At 37.7% G+C, this 19,685-nt stretch overlaps 1 protein-coding gene across 2 annotated transcripts in view; it reads right to left on the bottom strand.

Annotated features, from left to right (window-relative positions):
• Positions 1–2,111: 2,111 nt before the first annotated feature.
• EPS15 (epidermal growth factor receptor pathway substrate 15) overlaps positions 2,112–19,685 on the bottom strand; it is a 71,463-nt gene continuing 53,889 nt past the window's right edge. Inside the window, exons 18-25 of one of the 2 annotated variants that reach the window (XM_060773489.2) lie at positions 19,451–19,541; positions 16,394–16,429; positions 14,803–14,933; positions 12,376–12,445; positions 9,669–9,745; positions 8,093–8,255; positions 7,445–7,611; positions 2,112–4,403 (exon numbers count right to left, since the gene is read on the bottom strand). In XM_060773489.2, coding sequence (XP_060629472.2) covers positions 4,257–4,403; positions 7,445–7,611; positions 8,093–8,255; positions 9,669–9,745; positions 12,376–12,445; positions 14,803–14,933; positions 16,394–16,429; positions 19,451–19,541 — 882 coding nt within the window. In that variant the 3' untranslated portion in view covers positions 2,112–4,256. The remainder of the gene's footprint in view (positions 4,404–7,444; positions 7,612–8,092; positions 8,256–9,668; positions 9,746–12,375; positions 12,446–14,802; positions 14,934–16,393; positions 16,430–19,450; positions 19,542–19,685) is intronic. The other variant, XM_060773490.2, reaches the window with a different exon arrangement.

Below are 19,685 nucleotides of genomic sequence, written 5' to 3'. Positions count from 1 at the left end.
GACTCATAGAGGTGTACAACATTTAAAGGACAGGGTGCAAATTACAAGATACAATCTAAAATCAATCTAGCAATAACCAAAAAAACATCGTCATCAAAACATCAACAATTGGTTTATGTGTCCAAAAGGGAGCGGGGTGGGTGGCAGGCCTAGAACCAACCCCAGAGAACACCAACAGCCCTCTGTATACTGCCCCTCTATATTATTGAAGGCAGCTGACAACACTATGTAACAAAATTTGAAAAGTTTTCTGCTCCTGGTTTGAAAGTATCATTCAGTTCGTGTGGTACTTACTTTGAAAGTAGTGGTTATACTCCAGAAACTTAGTTTTAATGGCTGCCACAAACTATACTGAATTGGTTGAGACTCTATGAGATAATAATTGAAAAACTATAGCAAAATGTGCTGCCGGATGTTCCTCTGGCAAAAACAATTTTTCTTTGCAGTTGAACAAACTTTCCCATGTTTTTATAATAGACCCAATTAGGAAATGACATTTATAACCCAGGAACGAAAATCATGTTACCTAGTGTGATCAGCAGGGAAGCTCAAGCAGGCAGAATGAGATGCCTGCAAGAATTACATGACTCAACAGGTGAGTGACTTACTCAATCAACATACTAAGTAACACTTCACCTGCTGTTCAAGTATGAAAAAGCAGGCCTCAGGTGACTGAACCAGGGTGCAATCTTGAAACAGGTGCAAAACCCACCCCACTGGTGTCTCTCCATAGAAGTACCTGGGGTGCTTTTTTTGTGCTGCCAGGTCTGTGAAGACTTTGCTTCTCCACGGAGGCCGGCTGTTAGGAATTGTGGGAGTTGAAGTCCAAAACACCTGGAGTAATCTCCTTTATTTTCTTTTTAATGGACCCAAGAAGGGGCTCATTACTACAGTTTAACCTATAGGCCAGCAAAGCCTTTCCAAATATTAGAACCAGGCCATTTTCATGAGATGTTGTGTACCAACTCATTTCTGAAAAGTGGAATGTTCTAGGAAGTTTAGAAGCAGGGAAACAACATAAAGATATACAGACCACGTCAGAAATGGCAGAAAGATTTTGCAATTTAAAATGTTCCTGGTATAATTATTACAATTTGAATCACTGATGTACCAAAAAGCACGAGCATGCACTATAAATGCATACAAAAAACATGTACGGTAACAATTTTGGATTTTAGGTCTGATTTCTCTCTCTCTAGTTTTGATCACAGGAAGCAGTAGAGCACTCTCAGCTCTCTGAAACAGCGGGTGAATCAAGAACTTCTTACTGAGGCTCCATCTACACTGCCATATCAAATCCAGATTATCTGCTTTGAATTGAATTATATGGCAGTGTAGACCCATATAATCCAATTCAAAATAGATAAAGTGGATTATCTGCTTTGATAATCTGGATTATACAGCAGTGTAGAAGGGGCACGATGCAATCTCAGATACTTATTTGCCATATTTATATTCCACCCTTCTTATCCCGAAGGACGCACATAAAAGCACAATTCGATGCCATTCAATACATACAATACATATCTCTTGTTTGAGCATTAGGTCTAAGATGTTTGAGCATTAGGACTAATACAGAGCTTTCCAAATTGTTCATGTTGTGACACATGTTTTAGACATCCATCTTTTTGCAATACGTTCATTCAATGTTACTAGTAAACTGAATATATATAATATTTAATATAAAATATACATTATATGTAGGTTTCATATCTTTAATGTATAAATGAGGTTTGGAAATTCTTACATCCTAGTTGGTTGGTTCTTGGGTCGTTTCCTCTGCAGCTGCTCCATGTGGTTCAACACAAATATCATGGCCAACAGATTTTCTTTCCTCAATTAGAAACTTATCAAGTGATAATTACTGCAACTCAATCAACAAATTCTGCAAATTATAAAATTTATAACAGTACCTACACTTAACAAAACTCCACTTCTGTAGTAATTACACCTCTCTGGAGGTTTTTAAACAGAGGCTGGATGGCCACCCAGTTTGGAAAGCTCTGGTCTAACACAACAGAATTTCAGCATGGTGTGAAACATTGGCATGCTTCACAAAATATTTTACTCTTTTGTTGCAAATGAAAGAGAAAAAAGGAAATGCAGCCTCATATACTTAAACTGTTTTATTCATAATTACAGGCTATTTTTTTAGAATTTTAAAACAAAGGTCTATAAATACAGGCTAATTCCACCTGAACAAACTCTTAAAAGCCATTTAAAAGTTTAACAGTAATGCCATGGAAGCTGTCACAGCAGTGGTTTATTTGGAAGCCTTCGAGTAAAGGTTCTGTAATCAGTCAGTAACATGAAATGTAACATCAAGTGACTCAGAACTTCCAATCCTATACAGGAAAGCTTGAATATATATATTATATATACACTGATATTGTATTGGTCCACTGAGTATACCTTTAACAGAAAAAAATAAGAAATCTATGTAGTCCAGTTAAACATATGCACTATTAATGTTATTACAAAGTTTCTGTAGATAAATTATGATAGTAATATTTGCAAGATGTTTTCTAAGTTACTTTTTTATTAGGTGTTTTCAAATGCTTATTTCCCAGTGCAAAAGGAAAAAGGCCTCTTGGAAGAAGTCTCAAAAAATTTGCAGAAAAATTCAGAGAAGAATTAACTTTTTTCAAAAGACTCTTCCAGCAGCATCCACAGGTAAAACTGGAAAGAATTCAGCCTGACACTGATGATTATGAATAATAACAATATAAATCATTTAAAAAGCATTTCAGGCTCAAATACCACAGGTTTTGTAAAAAGCCTACCAGTTTTGTAAAACTATAGCCTAACTGTGAGGGTACTGAAGATGGAAAAGGAACCACTTGGAATAAACTCTGCAGGACAGACGATTTTGTGCAGAATAGACCAGGACTGGGAATTGTGCCGTGCCCCAGGTGCTGCTCGACTGCACCTCCCAGCATTCCTCACCATTGGCATTACTGGGTAGGGTTGCTGGGATCTGCACTCCAGCATCTGGCAGACTACACATTCCCATTCCTGGAATAGGAAACAAGGAACTTTCATTAATATCCAATCTGACTTTGACTCAGTGACAATAAAAGGGTATCTCAGTTTAAGGTGCAACTCTCAGTTGGCATTCAATAAATTATACATAACAACAACCGACTGTTGTAACCTATGCCTTTATGCAGTATATATTTGCTACTCTAGATCCAACTCAGCTATCAACATGCCCGTTCAGTTGCATTTTCCACAGAAAGAAACTGGCTCAATTAGCAGTGGGGCATTTGAAACTCTGTCAGTAAGTAAGCTTGGTCAAACACTTAATCTTACTGAACCTCCAGGAAAAATCCTGAGTCTCGTATTTTTAAAATCCAATGGATAGGCAAATGGGCAGTTGAATGTTTCAGACGATGCTTATTGCATATGGAACCCAAGACACTCTTATTTGTTACTTAGGCAAGCAGCAGAACCATCATTAAAGGAAAACAACAGGCACAAAAAGCACACCATATGCCCAATAACAATTGCCATCATTTCCGTAGAACATTACGACAGGATTCAACATCTATGAAGATTGGATTATTACAGCAGTGCTTGGCTACCTGAATATTTCCAAGCCAGGAAGGGGTGTGTATGGATGTAAAACTATGGTTTGGTTAGCTACATGGCCAGCTTTGCTTTTGGGTGAACATGTTTGCAGTCTAAAACCATCTGGGAGAACAAAAATAGTTCAGTATTATATAAACTGGAAAAAAAACAACCCTTCAGAAAAACAACAACAGGGAATCAAGCCTCGTAATGATTTTTAAAAGAAAGCTAAGTAACACCTGATCTAGCCACCTGCATAAACCATGGTTACACAGTTCATGTGTTACATGTATCACACACCCCTGTACTTTTTTCAATATTATATATGAATGCCGAGGGATTAGGGCATGAGATATAATTGCCATTGGAGACCTTACAAGAACAGATTACTGTGGCTTATTACTCCCAGCTTTAAGTAGAAAGATATCTTTCTGTTTTAAAAGAAACTATTTGGGTGCGATGTTTATATCAAAGAACGTTTCCAAAATCAAGAGAAATGGGAGCGTGTTACATTAAAGAGTAATCAGACAAGTGAAGATGAGAAACAAATTGCAAAGAAATTGCCCAAAAATCACATTTGCAGGAATTTAAAGCCTTTTTGTATTTCCCTGTGTATATCTATCTTTTGATTAGCTTTACATATAGCTTAGTGATCCAGGGAAAGGGATTAATGGTTGAGGAAATTTTCATGCTTCCGAAATCTCAGATTTACTGAGTGCAATTGCTAGTTCTAAGTCTTCTTGTTCTTGTTGTTTTAATCTGGCAAGTCGCTCTTTCTCCTCTCTCTCGCTTTCTCTTTTTGCCCATTCAATCATATCTTCTTCAGTAGGGTACTAAAAAAGGAAGTCAGAGATTTGCTAATATGAACAACAGATTAGAGTTCAGTGGTTTAACCGAGATTGTTTGAGCTGGTTCAAATTACTGCTAGCATTACTTAGGATGGAAGTGGGTTTCACAATTGATATATGTAAATTTATCTGGGTCATTATTTCGCTTTTTTTTTCAAATCAAGAGAAGAAAAATAATTGGGTTGCTATGAGTTTTCCGGGCTGCAGGCCATGTTCCAGAAGCATTCTCTCCTGATATTTCGCCCACATCTATGGCAGACATCCTCAGAGGTTGTGGGGTCTGTTGGAAAATAGGCAAGTGAAGGTTATATATCTGTGGAATGTCCAGGGTGGGAGAAAGAACTCTTGTCTGTTTGAGGCAAGTGTTAATGTAGTAATTGGCCACCTTGATTAATGGCCTTGCCACTTCAAAGCCTGGCTGGTTGCTGCCTGGGAGATCCTTTGTTGGGAGGTGTTAGTTGGTCCTGATTGATTATTTTCTGGAATTCCCCTAAAAAAACAGGGGAATACTTTGTTTACTTTCCTAATTTTAGAGTTTTTTTAAATAATGCTAGTGAGATTTTGTTCATTTTCATAGTTTTCTCCTTTCTGTTGAAATTATCTACATGCTTGTGGACGAAACGTCAGGAGAGAATGCTTCTGGAACATGGCCATGCAACCCAGAAAACTCACAGTAACCCTGTGATTCCGGCCATGAAAACCTTCAACAACACAGAAAAGTAATTGCTTTCTTTCCCCTGGCCTTCTAAGGCAGATTCAAAATGCACATCTAGCTTACCTTGTTTGTTTTTTGTTATTGTTTTAAATACATGTCCATCAAAAGAGACTGGCTACTGGGCATTTGGCATAGCCATAATTCATGTTAATCAGCAAGAAGATTGTTAAGAAAATAATAAAAACTCATATCCTATTGTTAAAAGACATTTTATTCAATATCACCAAGGATCAGGATGACAAATTTTGTTTAAAGAAATTCTTACAAAATTAACAGCAGCAGCAGAGCAGAAAAATAGATTATTACTATTTTGGCCCCTCAGGAGTGGTGAGGAACCATATCCAGATATGTTCAGACTATATCTTCCATAATCCCCCTATATGTGGCATGTTTGCTGAAATCCAAAACACCTCTTTTAAAGAAAGTATTTTAAATAAATGACACTGAACATAATAAGAAGCATCCTGAACTACCCACCATCATAACCTACAGCAGGATTTAAACATACTTCAGTTCTGGATGGGTAAATATATCTAAAACAGGAAAGATTGCATAACTACACTCTACCGTCTCAGATCTCAGTAGACGGATGGTGTCTTTTTATGATGAGGCTGATGATGGTGCACAAAGTGCATCCGTTCTGTAAAATATCACATATATAAGGCAACGGGGACCCACCTCAATGCGATGACTATAATATGCCCTATATATGGGGATGCCTTTGCCAACTGTTTGGAAACAGATGATTCAGAATGCTGCAACAGATTGCTGAACACAGCTGGTTGCTGGCTACAAGTTTGTTCAGAGGCAGAATTCAAAGTGCGAGTTATACCCCGCACTGCATGAAACCTCATTATCTCAAGGACCAAATGAGCCTCCTTGTGTATTAAGATTTTCAGGAGTAGTTCCTTTCTGAATCAAGCCTATGCTGGGATGCATGACTCAGTGGCTGTGCCAATGTTCTGGAGTTGCTTTCCTTGCAAAACCTCTTTTATCCTGTCGCTTGATGGCTCTCCACTGCCTGACAAAGACTTTTGTTTAGACAGGACTTTAGACTGTTAAGTTGATTGTTTTCATCTGCTACTGGATGATAGCAGCTGATTAGCATCTACTTCTTAGCTGCTTACTTTATATGCCTGATAGTTATATCCTCTTTCATTATTCTGTAACTGCCCTATTTGACTGTTAAACACTGGGCTGCCTAAGAACGGCAGGCAACCGGGACAAAAATGAAGAGTGGCATGAACACATCAAAGTATATATGCTCACATTGCTGGGCACATTCTCACAGCCTGACACAAACCATTGCTTTTTTTAAGTATAAAAAGCAATGGTTTGGCTCCATGGATATTGGTTCTATTCCATATTTCTTGGGAGAAATACATCTCCTGTCTTACTTAGGTGTCTGTGGTAACATTAACAAGAAGCTTGAGGTGTTTTGTTGAGGGGACGACTCTGTGCCCGCTCTTAAAAGCTCTCTTGGCCATTACGTTTTTAATCTCTTGCCTTCCTTTACTAATAACTTGCAGCCAGCCTGTTCAATCCTATGAGTCAATCTGCAAAGTAAAGCAAAGCAAAGCTTGACTTGTCTTGCAACCAATGCTCTCCACTCCCTCTATTGTTCATGTCCATAAGAATTCCCAGATGGTAGAAAATATACTCACTGGGAACAGCCATTAGCCATGCTAATTGGGGGATTCTTGGAGCTTTAAACCAAGAAGACATTTTCCAGTTTTTGGGAATATTCAGCCTGCAAAGCCATGCTTGAGGCTGGTATCCTTCTCCTGATTTATCTTCCTGCAGAAGCACCAACCGAGCTTTGCTCAATGGCTGATTGCCAAGAAGGAGCTTGGGGACAAGATTTCCTTGTCACAGTATCAATTTATATTTATGAGTTCTGTTAGGGATTAAAGATCTATGCTGTTTATTTTCTAACTGCTTAACTCTAGCATTAACATACGCATTGGGAATAAACTATGTACTGCAGCTTGATTTAGACGCATTAAAACCCTGAGGCCTAATATGCAATTATAGCTTCATGCAAAAGACCAAGAATCTTTCAGACAGCCATTATTCATGTAAAGCTAAATAAAACATTAATATGACTAACTGCCTGAATTTGACCCTCACATATGTGATCATATATTCTTTAAGAGAGGCATAACCTGTATTAGGATTTGATATATCATTACTTTGCTGTATGGAACCCATTTGGCTTTCTTTGAGCCTGAGAAGTTTATAGAGATGTTTACTGTTCTTTACCACATAGTCATAAATGTTAACTGGATGCCTCCCCATCCTGTTTACTTACAGCACTGAAATTAGCAAAATTGCTGGTGTCCATTTCTTTGCACACACCAGTGGGAGCAAATGGGTCGGCTTCCTGTTCTTTGGGAACATCACAGCCTGGGAAGGGCTGGAAAGGATCATTCAGTTTAAAGGAATCGGAAGACTCCAATTTGTTGATAGGTCTTTTTCCTATATCAAAATAATCACTTTAGCATGATTATAAATGTGGCAGAAAATATTTAGCCAGTGTGCAACAGTACTTAAAACATACCATCTTATTATCTGGCAAAACAATCAATCAATCCAATAAATAAACCTTAACTAATGTCACAGGTCAATCAGTGTGATTTCCTAGACATACGTTTTTCTTCAGGTTTTGAATTATTTTTTTAAAAAATTCTGGCAATATTCACATGCAACTTTAAAATCACTTATTCCTCCACATTTTGTGGGTCCAAACATGCATTTGTTAGGAAGAGTTACATTAAATTTTACTAGAAATAATTCCTATAACAATTCGTTTGCAATTAGAATAAAATCACTAATTATTTCAATAAAAAATACTCATCTTACAGCTATAATTATATCTTATTCTTCCATGAGAAGAGGCGGGCAAGAAATAAAACTATTATATTATTATTATTATTATTATTATTATTCAGCTCCTTACCAGGTGGAGGAGGGCAAGGTCTGGTGGGTGTTCCAACTTTGGGAGGCAAGGCAGGGGGAACATCTTCAGTTTTGACTGGAGGCTCCTCAAACACATTTTTGGTTATGACAACACTGTTGACAGAGATGGCTGACGAGGAACTAAAGGGATCATCGTTGTTTGCCTTAAAAAAATTAAAAAGATGACAAATATGTGATTTTGTGTATTACCATCATTGTTCACTTTTGATTGAAAACTACTGTTTCCTCTACAAAAGTCTCTACTAGTTCTTTTTCAAATCAAAGACTTTTTTATCATGTCAGAAGCAACTCGAGAAACTGCAAGTACCTTCTGATGTGAGAGAATTGGCCGTCTGCTGTTGCCCAGGGGATGCCTGGATGTGTTATCATCCTGTGAGAGGCTTCTCTCATGTCCCCATGTGGGAAGCTGGAGCTGACAGACGGGAACTCACCCCATCTCGCGGATTCAAACTGCTGACCTGCCAGTGAGCAGTTCAGCCAGCATAAGTGTTTAACTTATTGCGCCACCGCAGCTCTTGGATTGGATTAAAACTGCTTCCTCTAAAGGGCTCCATTTCAGAGTTAATAATTTTTTTATCACATTATAGTTGCATCTCCCTTTTGTTAAAAGTGTGACTATTGTGCAATGAAATACAGTATTAACAGGTGCTGCAATTAATAATAATAATAATAATAATAATAATAATAATACACTTTATTTACATTCTGCTCTATATCCCTGAGGGGACTCAGAGTGGATTACAGTATACACATATATAAGCAAACATTCAATGCCTTTTGTACAGTGAACAATGACATACAATATACAAACAAAGGCAAAGGTTTCCCTTCCCATCTCCGGCGTCTGGAAGCAATGCTCAATTCTGGCCATGGGGAGGTGCTCTTGATCCATTTTCCATGCCAAGGAGCCTGTTGTCCCTCCTGGTCATGTTTTGCCAGCATGGGTGCAGGGCGGCTTTTACCTTGTTGCCAAGGCGGTACCTATTTATCTACTCACATTAGTTGTTTTTGAACTGCTAGGTAGGCGGACAGCAGGAGCTCACCCCAACCCACAGTTTGTAGAGTAATGGTCTGGATCCTAAACTTTATCAAACCCAAGATGTCTGAAGAACTGCCTAAGAGACATCTGCACATCTGTCTTGGAACATCTACTCCAGAACCAATGTGATACTCAATTAAGTAGGATGCAGAAAAAAAATTCTTTGGAAAGCAGTGTAAACACATCCCTGCTATAAGTGCAAGTCTACCCGCCCTCCATGTACCATGATGGGGAGGAGATATGTAAACCATTGGCTATATTTGGCTCATTTCTGGCCTTTAGTCATGGTAGTTTAGTTTTATATTAACTGTACTGCTTTCACAGCAATTCACAAAACAAGCAATCCCTCATCTAATGAGACTTACATTAACTCAAATAGAGGAATTAATCAGGGATGTAAACTTGTTGATTTATAGTCAAAATTACCAAAAATTCTGATCTGTGCTCTAATAAATTTAGTGTCTGCAATGCTGCAATTTTATGCTTTTCCCACAGTCATTAAATCATTTCAAATTACCTTTGACAATGTGCTGAAGTCAGCAAATCCACTTCCGAAAGATTCATTTCCAAACAGAGAGGCAAAGGGATCTGTGGCTAAAAGAAGAGAGCAGACAGAAGAGGAGAGAATGTTGAATTCTCATTCTAGCAAAACCATTGTAAGATACATGTCAATTATTTGCTCTACCTTTTGAATCCTACATGGATAGGCCTAATGCTCATTCATCTTAAAGGTACTTAATAGCATGAAATTAAATTGAAATATATTTCAGGTTCCTTCTGCAATTCAATCCAAATGACTGCAGAAGTCCAGAGATTAATACACTAAAATCAAAGAACTGATGAGAAGACCCAATTTAGCAGATTAATTGTGAAGGTATGATATCCAAAACAAAGCTCTTATTGAGTAAAGCTACCTAATTCCTTTTGTAGCTATATCTCGGTCTGTTCTACCTAACTTAAAACAGGGGAAAACTTTATTTTAACCTATTGTTGAAACCTCTTACTAACCTAATAGGTATTTTAAAATATTAAAGCTGAGTGTTTCTGTAAGTAAAGGTAAAGGTTTCCCCTGACATTAAGTCTAGTCATGTCTGACTCTGGGGTGATGCTCATCTCATTTCTAAGCCAAAGAGTTGGTGTTGTCCATAGACACCTCCAAGGTCATGTGGCCAGCATGACTACATGGAGCACTGTTACCTTTCTGCAGAAGCGGTACCTATTGATCTATTCACATTTGCATGTTTTTGAACTGTTAGTTTGGCAGTAGCTGGGGCTGACAGCAGAAGCTCAACCCGCTCTCCAGATTCAAACCGCCAACTTCCATCTTCCCTTCCTTTTGGCTATGTTAAGCTAGGGCTGGTGGTAGTTATACAGTGCTTTACTGGCTGGAGATCTTACATGGTCCTCCTCACTTTCTACATGAAAGACAAGTCTTTCTTCCTCAGAGCAGCATGCAAAGTTATTAAATAGCAGTAAATGGGAAGTATTCCCACAGGATTCTCATAGCAACTTGAAAAGTACATGGAAGGGATTTAGCCACAATTTTAAATGACATTTCAACAAAAGTAACACACACATATATATGGCTAATAACTGAAGCCATTACACCTGCTGTTGATAGTTCCTAAAAATTTATTGCTCTCATTTGATGAAGCAAATGTAAAATCCTGCAGGGCAACAAGGAATTATCTCAGTATCATTGCTTTCTTTTTTTCGTGTTATGAGCGACTTGAGAAATTGGTGTGAGAGAACTGGCTGTCTGCAAGGATGTTGCCCAGGGGACGCCCGGATGTTTGATGTTTTACCATCCTTGTGGGAGGCTTCTCTCATGTTCCCGCATGGGGAGCTGGAGCTGATAGAGGAAGCTCAATCCAATCTCCCTGGATTCGAACTGCTGACCTGTCAGTCAGCAGTCCTGCTGTCAACAAGGGTTTAACCCACTGCATCACCGGGGGCTCCATAGTATAATTGCTGAGTGGTCTAGATTCAGTTTTAACCTATTCAATCTCATTTACTTGATCAAAATATGTAAATACTAGTTAAAGACAAAAATACCTATTCTGAATATTTAATTAATAAGAAACTGCTTAGCATCAGCACGTCAACAGCACCCAATTCAATGGCGTCAAATGGCTATTAAAAAAACTGGGAGACTCCTTTCCCACCACCCAGTTCTGAGAAAGTTAAATGCCAATACTCTGACCTAATTCTGAAACAGGTCAGAAGAATGACAAAAGCTGTTGAGACTCCAATATCTTCACACAAAGGTCATCCAGTGAGTTACGAAAACTATTTCTGTCTTCAAACTAGGTATCAAGCCACACTCAAAAGAACTGAGAAATATGATTTTATATATGTTGTGCTACTCTATTCAACTTAGATTCAATTAATTACTTTAATTCTCTGCATGTTCCCCAAGAGACAGAATAATGGCCTTAATTATGTCTTATCCATTGAGATATTTCTGCATGTGGAAGTGAAGAAATATTTCACAGTCATTATTTAACTACCTCACTATGCAATGAAGAAATGGCAGCAATCAGTCCCTTTCATTTTTCATAAGCATTTTTCATAAGCAGTGATTTAACACTGCTGATTTTTCGATTATATTTAAGCCAATTGAGAGTAATTGAAAGATCGTAGATTTTAATCCTGCCTTTAAATATGTTTACTTATTATGCATAGGTATATTAATTCTATTCACAATTAACCCAGTTAACATATTTAACTATCTTAAAACTGTAATCAGACCATGAAGCTAATGCTAAATCCCAGCTTAGGTCACAAATAACAATATATTTGAAAAGTTATTTTTAAAGACTTTTTAAAAAAAGACTACAGTTCCTAGACTCCCATGATGACTGGAGGATCAAGGGAGTTGTTCTCCAAGAAAGTAAGATGTCCTAACTTTTGAATTAACCATAATAATCCTATCTACAGAAAGAACGATTAACGTGATTAAAAGTGGTCAAGATTATATTTGTAACAGCTCTGATCGCCTCCATACTGTATTTATAAAGCAAGGACATTTCCTACATTATGTACCAAAAGCATTATGCATTGCTTGTTGGGAAAAATAGGATATTAAGGACAACTGAACATTTATGTGTGTTACAAATTTGATGAAATATATTTAGATCTTAATGATCCATGCAACACTAAGATTTGCATGTAATTAATTAAATTCGTATGTGTATAGTTTGGGGATTCTTGCAATTCCTTACCTGGGTCACTTGATATAGTAACAGCAGTTCCTCCGGGGGCAAAAGGATCATTATGCTTCACTGGTTCAATCTGTAAAAAAGTTTAAAAGTTCAAGTTTTTTGCTGCAGCCTATCAAAACCTTAGCATAATTTCAACATAGAATAGAATCATAGAGTTGGAAGAGACCTCATGGGCCATCCAGTCCAACCCCCTGCCAAGAAACAGGAAAATTGCATTCAAAGCACCCCCGACAGATGGCCATCCAGCCTCTGTTTAAAAGCCTCCAAATAAGGAGCCTCCACCACACTCCGGGGCAGAGAGTCACACTGCTGAACAGCTCTCACAGTCAGGAAGTTCTTCCTCATGTTCAGGTGGAATCTCCTTTCCTGTAGTTTGAAGTCATTGTTCCACATTCTAGTCTCCAGGGCAGCAGAAAGCAAGCTTGCTCCCTCCTCCCTATGACTTCCCCTCACATCTTTACACGTGGCCATCATATCTCCCCTCAGCCTTCTCTTCTGCAGGATAAACATGCTCAGCTCTTTAAGTCACTCCTCATAGGGATTGTTCTCCAGACCCTTGATCTTTTGAGTCACCCTCCTCTGGACACCTTCCAGCTTGTTAACATCTCCCTTCAACTGCAGTGCCCAGAACTGGACACAGTATTCCAGGTGTGATCTGACCAAGGAAGAATAGAGGGGTAGCATGACTTCCCTGGATCTGGACACTATACTATTTATGCAGACCAAAATCCCTTTGCCTTTTTTAGCTGCTGCATCACACGGCTCGTGGTTAACTTGTTGTCCACAAGGGCACCAAGATTTTTTTTACATGTAATGCTGTCGAGCCAGGTGTCCTCCATTCTGATTGTTTTGCTGTCTGTGCCCCTGTTCAGAAGAAAACAAGCCTGCTCTCTCCTCCCTATGACTTCCCCTCACATATTTATACATAGTTATGCATTGTCATCATATCTCCTCTCAGCCTTCGCTTCTGCAGATTAAACATGCTCAATTCTTTAAGCTGTTCCTCATATGGCTTGTTCTCCAGAGCCTTGATCATTTTAGTCATCCTTTTCTGGTCAAATTCCAGCTTGTCAACATTTCCCTTAAACTGTTGTGCCCAGAATTGGACACGGTATTGCAGGTGTCCTAATCAGTGTTTCTGAATCAGTATTTTCAGGCGACTCTCTCAATTTCTTCAAGAGTCCTATCCAAAGCATTCTTAATAATCAACATTTGCCATATAAAAAATATTTGATTTTACTTGAAATCATTACACCAATTTGTGTTTAAAAGATTTTGAAAGACCAGTAGCCATTAAAAGTACAATATCTAGCTGTTCAGACTATTATTCATTTCAGCAATTTAAATAACAGTAGCCATGTCGACTATAAAACAAAACAACATCCAAGGTTCATCTTGATAATACTTTTATTGGGTTAACTAAAAGGTAGAAAGTATATAGCAGGTGTCCTCAAACTTTTTAAACAGAGGGCCAGGTCACAGTCCCTCAAACTGTCAGAGGGCTGGATTATAATTTGAAAAAATGAAGGAATTCCTATGCACCCTGCACATATCATTTTTGTAGTGCAAAAGCCACTTAAAAACAATACAATAATTAAAATGAAGAACATTTTTAGAAAAAAATAAATTTATTAATATTTCAATGGGAAATGTGGGCCTGCTTTTGGCTGATGAGATAGAATTGTTGTTGTTGTTGTTGTTGTGTGCTTTTGAGTCGTTACAGACTTAGGTTGACCCTGAGTGAGGGCCGGGAAAATGACCTTGGAGGGCTGCATCCGGCCCCCGGGCCATAGTTTGAGGACCCCTGGTATATAGCTTTTGAAGGCCCATAGGCTTTTTCATCAGCAAACATAGTAAAATAGCATATAGGAAAAAGTTCAAAAAGCCTGAACTCCTTGCATGCATAATACATGTGCTGTAACCAAAATACTTTCTCAGGAAAAATGCTTTCAAATCAGTATTTGCAAGTCTGTTACATTGAAACAAAAAGATCAGAGGATGGCAAAACTTCAGATACTTGCACATCAGCAGATCTACCAGAGGCTCTCAAAAATAATTGTTGGAATGTTGGAATTGTAAAAGTACTTTATACATGATTCAATTTACTAAGGGAAATCCACCTTTCAAAAATGTACCATGATACTATTCTTTAATATACTCACTTCAAATTGTCATATAATCAATCATTGTATACTAAGAGAGCCAGGCTGTCTGAGGCTTAGCAACCCAACTGACCTCAAAGTTTAATAAAATGATGACAATGCAGCTGTAGAGAGCAATCGCTAAATAGGATTGCCTTTAAAATACAAAGGTTCAGAAAAATCCAGGAAATAAGACATTATGGCATAATTATGATTGCATTTCCTATTAAAGCCCACTGTGTATCTAAAGTCAGATTTGCAACACAGTAATTTCTCCAAGACTTACTGTTGAATTATTGCTGCTGGTGGTTGTATTGAAGGGGTCAACGCTTCCAAAGGGATCTGCGGGCGATTGCTTGAAAAAGCAGTCAGCAGCAAAAGGATCTGAGCCTTTGAAAGGATCACTGCCAAAAGGATCTTTAAGAAAAAACAACCAAACCAAGATTGGGTTATTGAATATGTATTTAGTATTTGAAATATTTCTCAAGGAAACAATAAAATATGCACAGCTCAAATGATTTTTTACATTTAGTTTGCAATTATGACAACCTACACCAGCATAGCTTATGCAATATATAGTCTAGTCAAGGTAAACGGGCTGTGCCTTCCTTGAGTGTGCATTCACATGAAAATACCTAAAAAGTATTAGGTACTTTATTTATTTATTTATTTATTTATTATTTTATTTAGGTAGAGAAGCCATTGAAATCCTCAAGCATGTGGACAATTTCAACAGAAAGGAAGAAACCATGAAAATGAACAAAATCTGGCTACCAGTATTAAAAAACTCAAAAATCACAACAGCAAAACAACAGAGAGTAAACAATCAGGCACATCAAATCACCTCTCAACAACAACAAAAAAAAAGATTCCCCCAGGCACTTCCAAGCCATTAAATGCTAATCAAAGGGTTCAGTTGAAACATTCACACCTAGCTCCAGCAGACAAAAGTCCTTTGTCCCACCCTGGTCATTCCACAGATATATAAACCCATTTTCCTACTTCCAACAGACCTCAGTACCTCTGAGGATGCTTGCCATAGATGCAGGCAAAATGTCAGGAGAAAATACCTCTAGACCATGGCCATATAGCCCGAAAAAACCTACAACAACCCAGTGATTCCGGCCATGAATGCCTTCGACAATACACCTAAAAGGTAATCTGGCTGTTCAATGTGCAGGAATGAACTCTGGCCTACTGCTGCCACTATCCTTTCTCTCTTAAATGCTTACAAGCTATCTAATTTGTTCAAGGGTGAATATGAAAGGGTAGAAGACAAAATGTTTCTAAAAATGAATAGGGAAGTGGGGAGAGAAGAAAAATCACTGTCAAGCTGCTCTTTCTGAGGAAGTGAGGATGAAGAAGATAATCATAGCTACACCACAAACCCACAGAAAGGAAATAGGTGTCCCGTGCAAAAGGAACAACAGCAAGGTTTCATAATAATAGTTCAATATACCGGAGGAGCAGGAGGAGAACCCACTGCATTCAGATTTTTAAATTTTCTGAAAAGAATGAAATGTGATTCCTGGGCTATTTTCTTAAACTCTTTTCACACTAGTTTTCAGATACAGGCAATGTTGTTGGTGCTGACACACACATTTTTTTGCTTCCAGGAACTTTGTGTGTCCATGTAAGAAAATTGGTCATTTCCTTATCTAAACAAAAGTTTGACATTTTCCATTTCACTCATCAAGCACCCTTTGGTTGTCAAATGTAACGAGGGTTTCATACAGGTAACTTTATTTGTTACTCATTAGCATCTAATCATATGAACCATTTCTAACCTAAGTGTTATTAACAATCTCCATTAAATTTCTCAAATACCCTGATTCTGAGTTATTGAAAAAAGAACCAAAAACAGTATTAGAACTCACCAATCTTTCCAAATGGATCATCTTTGAAAGGATCACCTATTTGAAACAGTGAAACACAACATATAAACATATTTTCCCATTCCTTTGTACAGAATATTGAGAGCAAGTGGGAGTTGAGATCTTCAGTGCTATTAAACTACTGGGGCACGTCAGATGCGCGGTCCTGCAATGGAACTATTAATTGTTTTTAATCTCTCACCAAGTAGAGCAGAAAATTTCCTCAAATCCTTCACTGAGAAATGCTGCAGAGGTTGTATTATGGACCTCCACGACAGAGAACTAGGAGAGGATTGCACTGACATTTTCACGTGTTTTTACTAATGGTGTACTAGCAGATACACCACCAGCAGATTACTTTGGCATTGTTTCTGATACCAAAATCGTTGCCTTCCTGTGCCATATGTTTGGATGTCAAAACACATGTTCCTTGCTCCCTTAAACAGTAAAAAAGAGAGGGGAGGAGTATACATCTTTACAAATTACTTTGACAGTGGGGGGGGGGGGGAGTAATAAAAGTCTGGGAGAAAAAGTTGCTCTCACAAGAGTGCCAAAGCAACTGTATAAATAGAAATGTTTGTCCTTTCTTTTACATAAAGAAAAAAACCCAAGTAAATTTCTTATGCAGGGCTATCTATCCAAGATTCTATGGCTGACCTACATAGTTCTGTATGATTATTTTGCAATTCCATAATGTAAATACATAGATCTAGATATGTATGTATATTCCATTATAGTACTTGTAATGCTTCATATCCTGACTTTTAAAAGTCAAGATGTTTTAGAATCGGAGAAATGAGTGTTGGGAGGGAGAAGGTACAGCATGGTTTTCCAGATGATCTTTCTTGTGCAATCTGAATAAACATACCTCTTTAAATGTGCTGGAGCCCCTTTTATATACATTTGTGTGCAATATACCATAAAGTTCCACATTAATCTGCCAAAATGATCCCTATAAAGCAATTATTGCCTTGGAAGACAGATATTTAAGTGTGTTAACATTTAAAAGAAATCATTTTATTGCTGTTATTTCTCACCCTATGTTTATAGTACAAAATATCCAAATGATATGTCATTGTGCAGTAACTACTACTGGCAAGGCTCTTTGTATCACAGCTATCTGCCTTCCTGAACACAGTGTTCTAGAGATCATCCACATGCCAATTTTGGAAGGCAAAAAACAAAAAAACAAAAAACACCCCACTTTATTTTTGTTCTGTCATACACTGTCAGTATGTGGATGTTCAGTTTATCACATCTCTACCAATACTATTCATTTGTGTACATGAAACCATTTAATCCACTGGCTCTGAAGACTTCAAACTAAAAACAAATAGGAGCTAAAAGCATTCTTTCCCAATGCAGTGTCTTGCAGAGGTGTTGGACTATATCACATTATGCCCAGCCAGTTTGACCTTTGAAATGGTGAGAATTTATTTATTTATTTATTTATTTACTGTATTTATACCCCGCTCTTCTAACCCTGAAGGGGCTCAGAGCGGCTTACAGATTTTGGCAAAATTCAATGCCTCATTATATATATACAAATAATAAATATAACATATAAAATTGTACTTCCAAAAATGGGCAATACCAAGTTATGCAAAGCAAAGCTAAAACAGGAAAAGCAATGAAGAAGCCTTCTTAGGGTGCTTCTAGACAGTGTCAAAATGTGGGTTTAAAAAGCGCAGCAAAAAAATCCTGGGACTTGACAGCAAGTCCACACACAGAACTGTCAGTCCTGGGAAATGCTTCTTCGCCGTCTACACATCTTCCTTTGAAGCAGATTTTACAAGTCCGCAAGATGGAGGGGGGACAGGGGACACCCAGCGGAAGTTGTTTTGTGTGTAAATTCTCTCCAAGATGCACTGGATCTCATATGCGCTCATGTAGAGATCCTAATGTACATACAAGCAGATTTCTTATTTTCTCTCTTCACTCAATTCTAATTTCAAGTTCTGTTTAATATTATAAACATTAGAACAAAGAATGGTTGGACACTGTTCTAACTGTGGAAACTGGATAATGTTTTTAATGGATTTTGGTGTTTTAATTGTATTTATTGGTATATGTGGATTGCATTACTAGATGCTTATGTAAGGCCGCCCTGAGTCCCCTTGTAGGGAGAAGGGCGGGATAGAAGTATATGTAATAAATAAATAAATACATAAATAACTTTCCAACTGTGCTAGCTTGAACCATATGTGTGTCCATGGCACCATTTTTGTCAGCCAGATCAGCTGTTTTGAGCTTTTAAAACATGCATGTGTGCTGGAGCAGTCCACACGGGGCTTGGAATTGAAGTCACATGTTTTCTATGACTGCAGGAATATACAAGTATGCAAAGATGCATATTTTTTGGGGAGGAATCGGGTTTTAAGTGCACCTTTTAAACATGTACTTTTCAGCTGTTAACATGATTCCACCCACACTTTCCCCAAACATCATTTAGCCACCACCTCCCCTTTTAATCCAGGTTTTTTTTTCGGATTTTTAAACATGTGTAGAAGTGCCCTTAGCCATTTTTGGTAGAAGAAACCTCTACACCCACAGTCAGAGCTGTGAATAAATTAGATGCTTACTTTAAATTTATCTACTCTACACTTTTGTATAATTTTACACAATTTTACTGTAAACTTGCTGAGTATTAGAAATGAGAAAACTTTTTAATATGAAATCTTTGCTATTAGACATGAGAGAGGGGGAAACTGAAGTTTACCAAGATCTCCAAGAGTCAATCCTGTCATCATGGGTTTGCCATCAAAACTGACAGTACACAAATAAGCCCTGTTTCTCCAAAAGAACCATTTTGTTTCTCAGCAAGGTATGCACCCTCCATACATTCTGCTTATATGGAGATCTGTAGTCCAGATGTACATAGTGTATGTGCTAAAAGTTTCAGGGGGGAAATCCTCTTAAAACCACGGCAGTTACTTAACTTTATTTTTGACAAATTCCAACGTATTTCAGCATCTTGATTTGTACTATTATAAAGGCATTGCTAAATGTTAAATATCCTTAACATTTATCAGCAAATTCCTGAAAGGAGAGATTACTTACTTCCAACAAAGGGGTCAGATTCAAAGAAGTCTAAATTAGATTCTGCAATCTGTTCAGGAAGCTGCTGGGAATCTTCATCAAAAGGATCTTCCTAGGAGGGAAGAAATCTTATTTTTATTTTGCAATGTACATTCACCCTGTGAAAACTGGCATTTCTCCTGTTCTAAATATTTATTTATTTATTTATTTGCTTTACTTCTATACCGCTTTTCTCAGCCAAAATGGCGACTCAAAG

This window comes from Anolis sagrei, chromosome 4, assembly GCF_037176765.1.
Source record: "Anolis sagrei isolate rAnoSag1 chromosome 4, rAnoSag1.mat, whole genome shotgun sequence".
NCBI classification, from domain to species: Eukaryota; Metazoa; Chordata; class Lepidosauria; order Squamata; family Dactyloidae; genus Anolis; species Anolis sagrei.
Note: the sequence above shows the minus strand (reverse complement) of the source record. Positions and strands in the feature narration are given on the sequence as shown.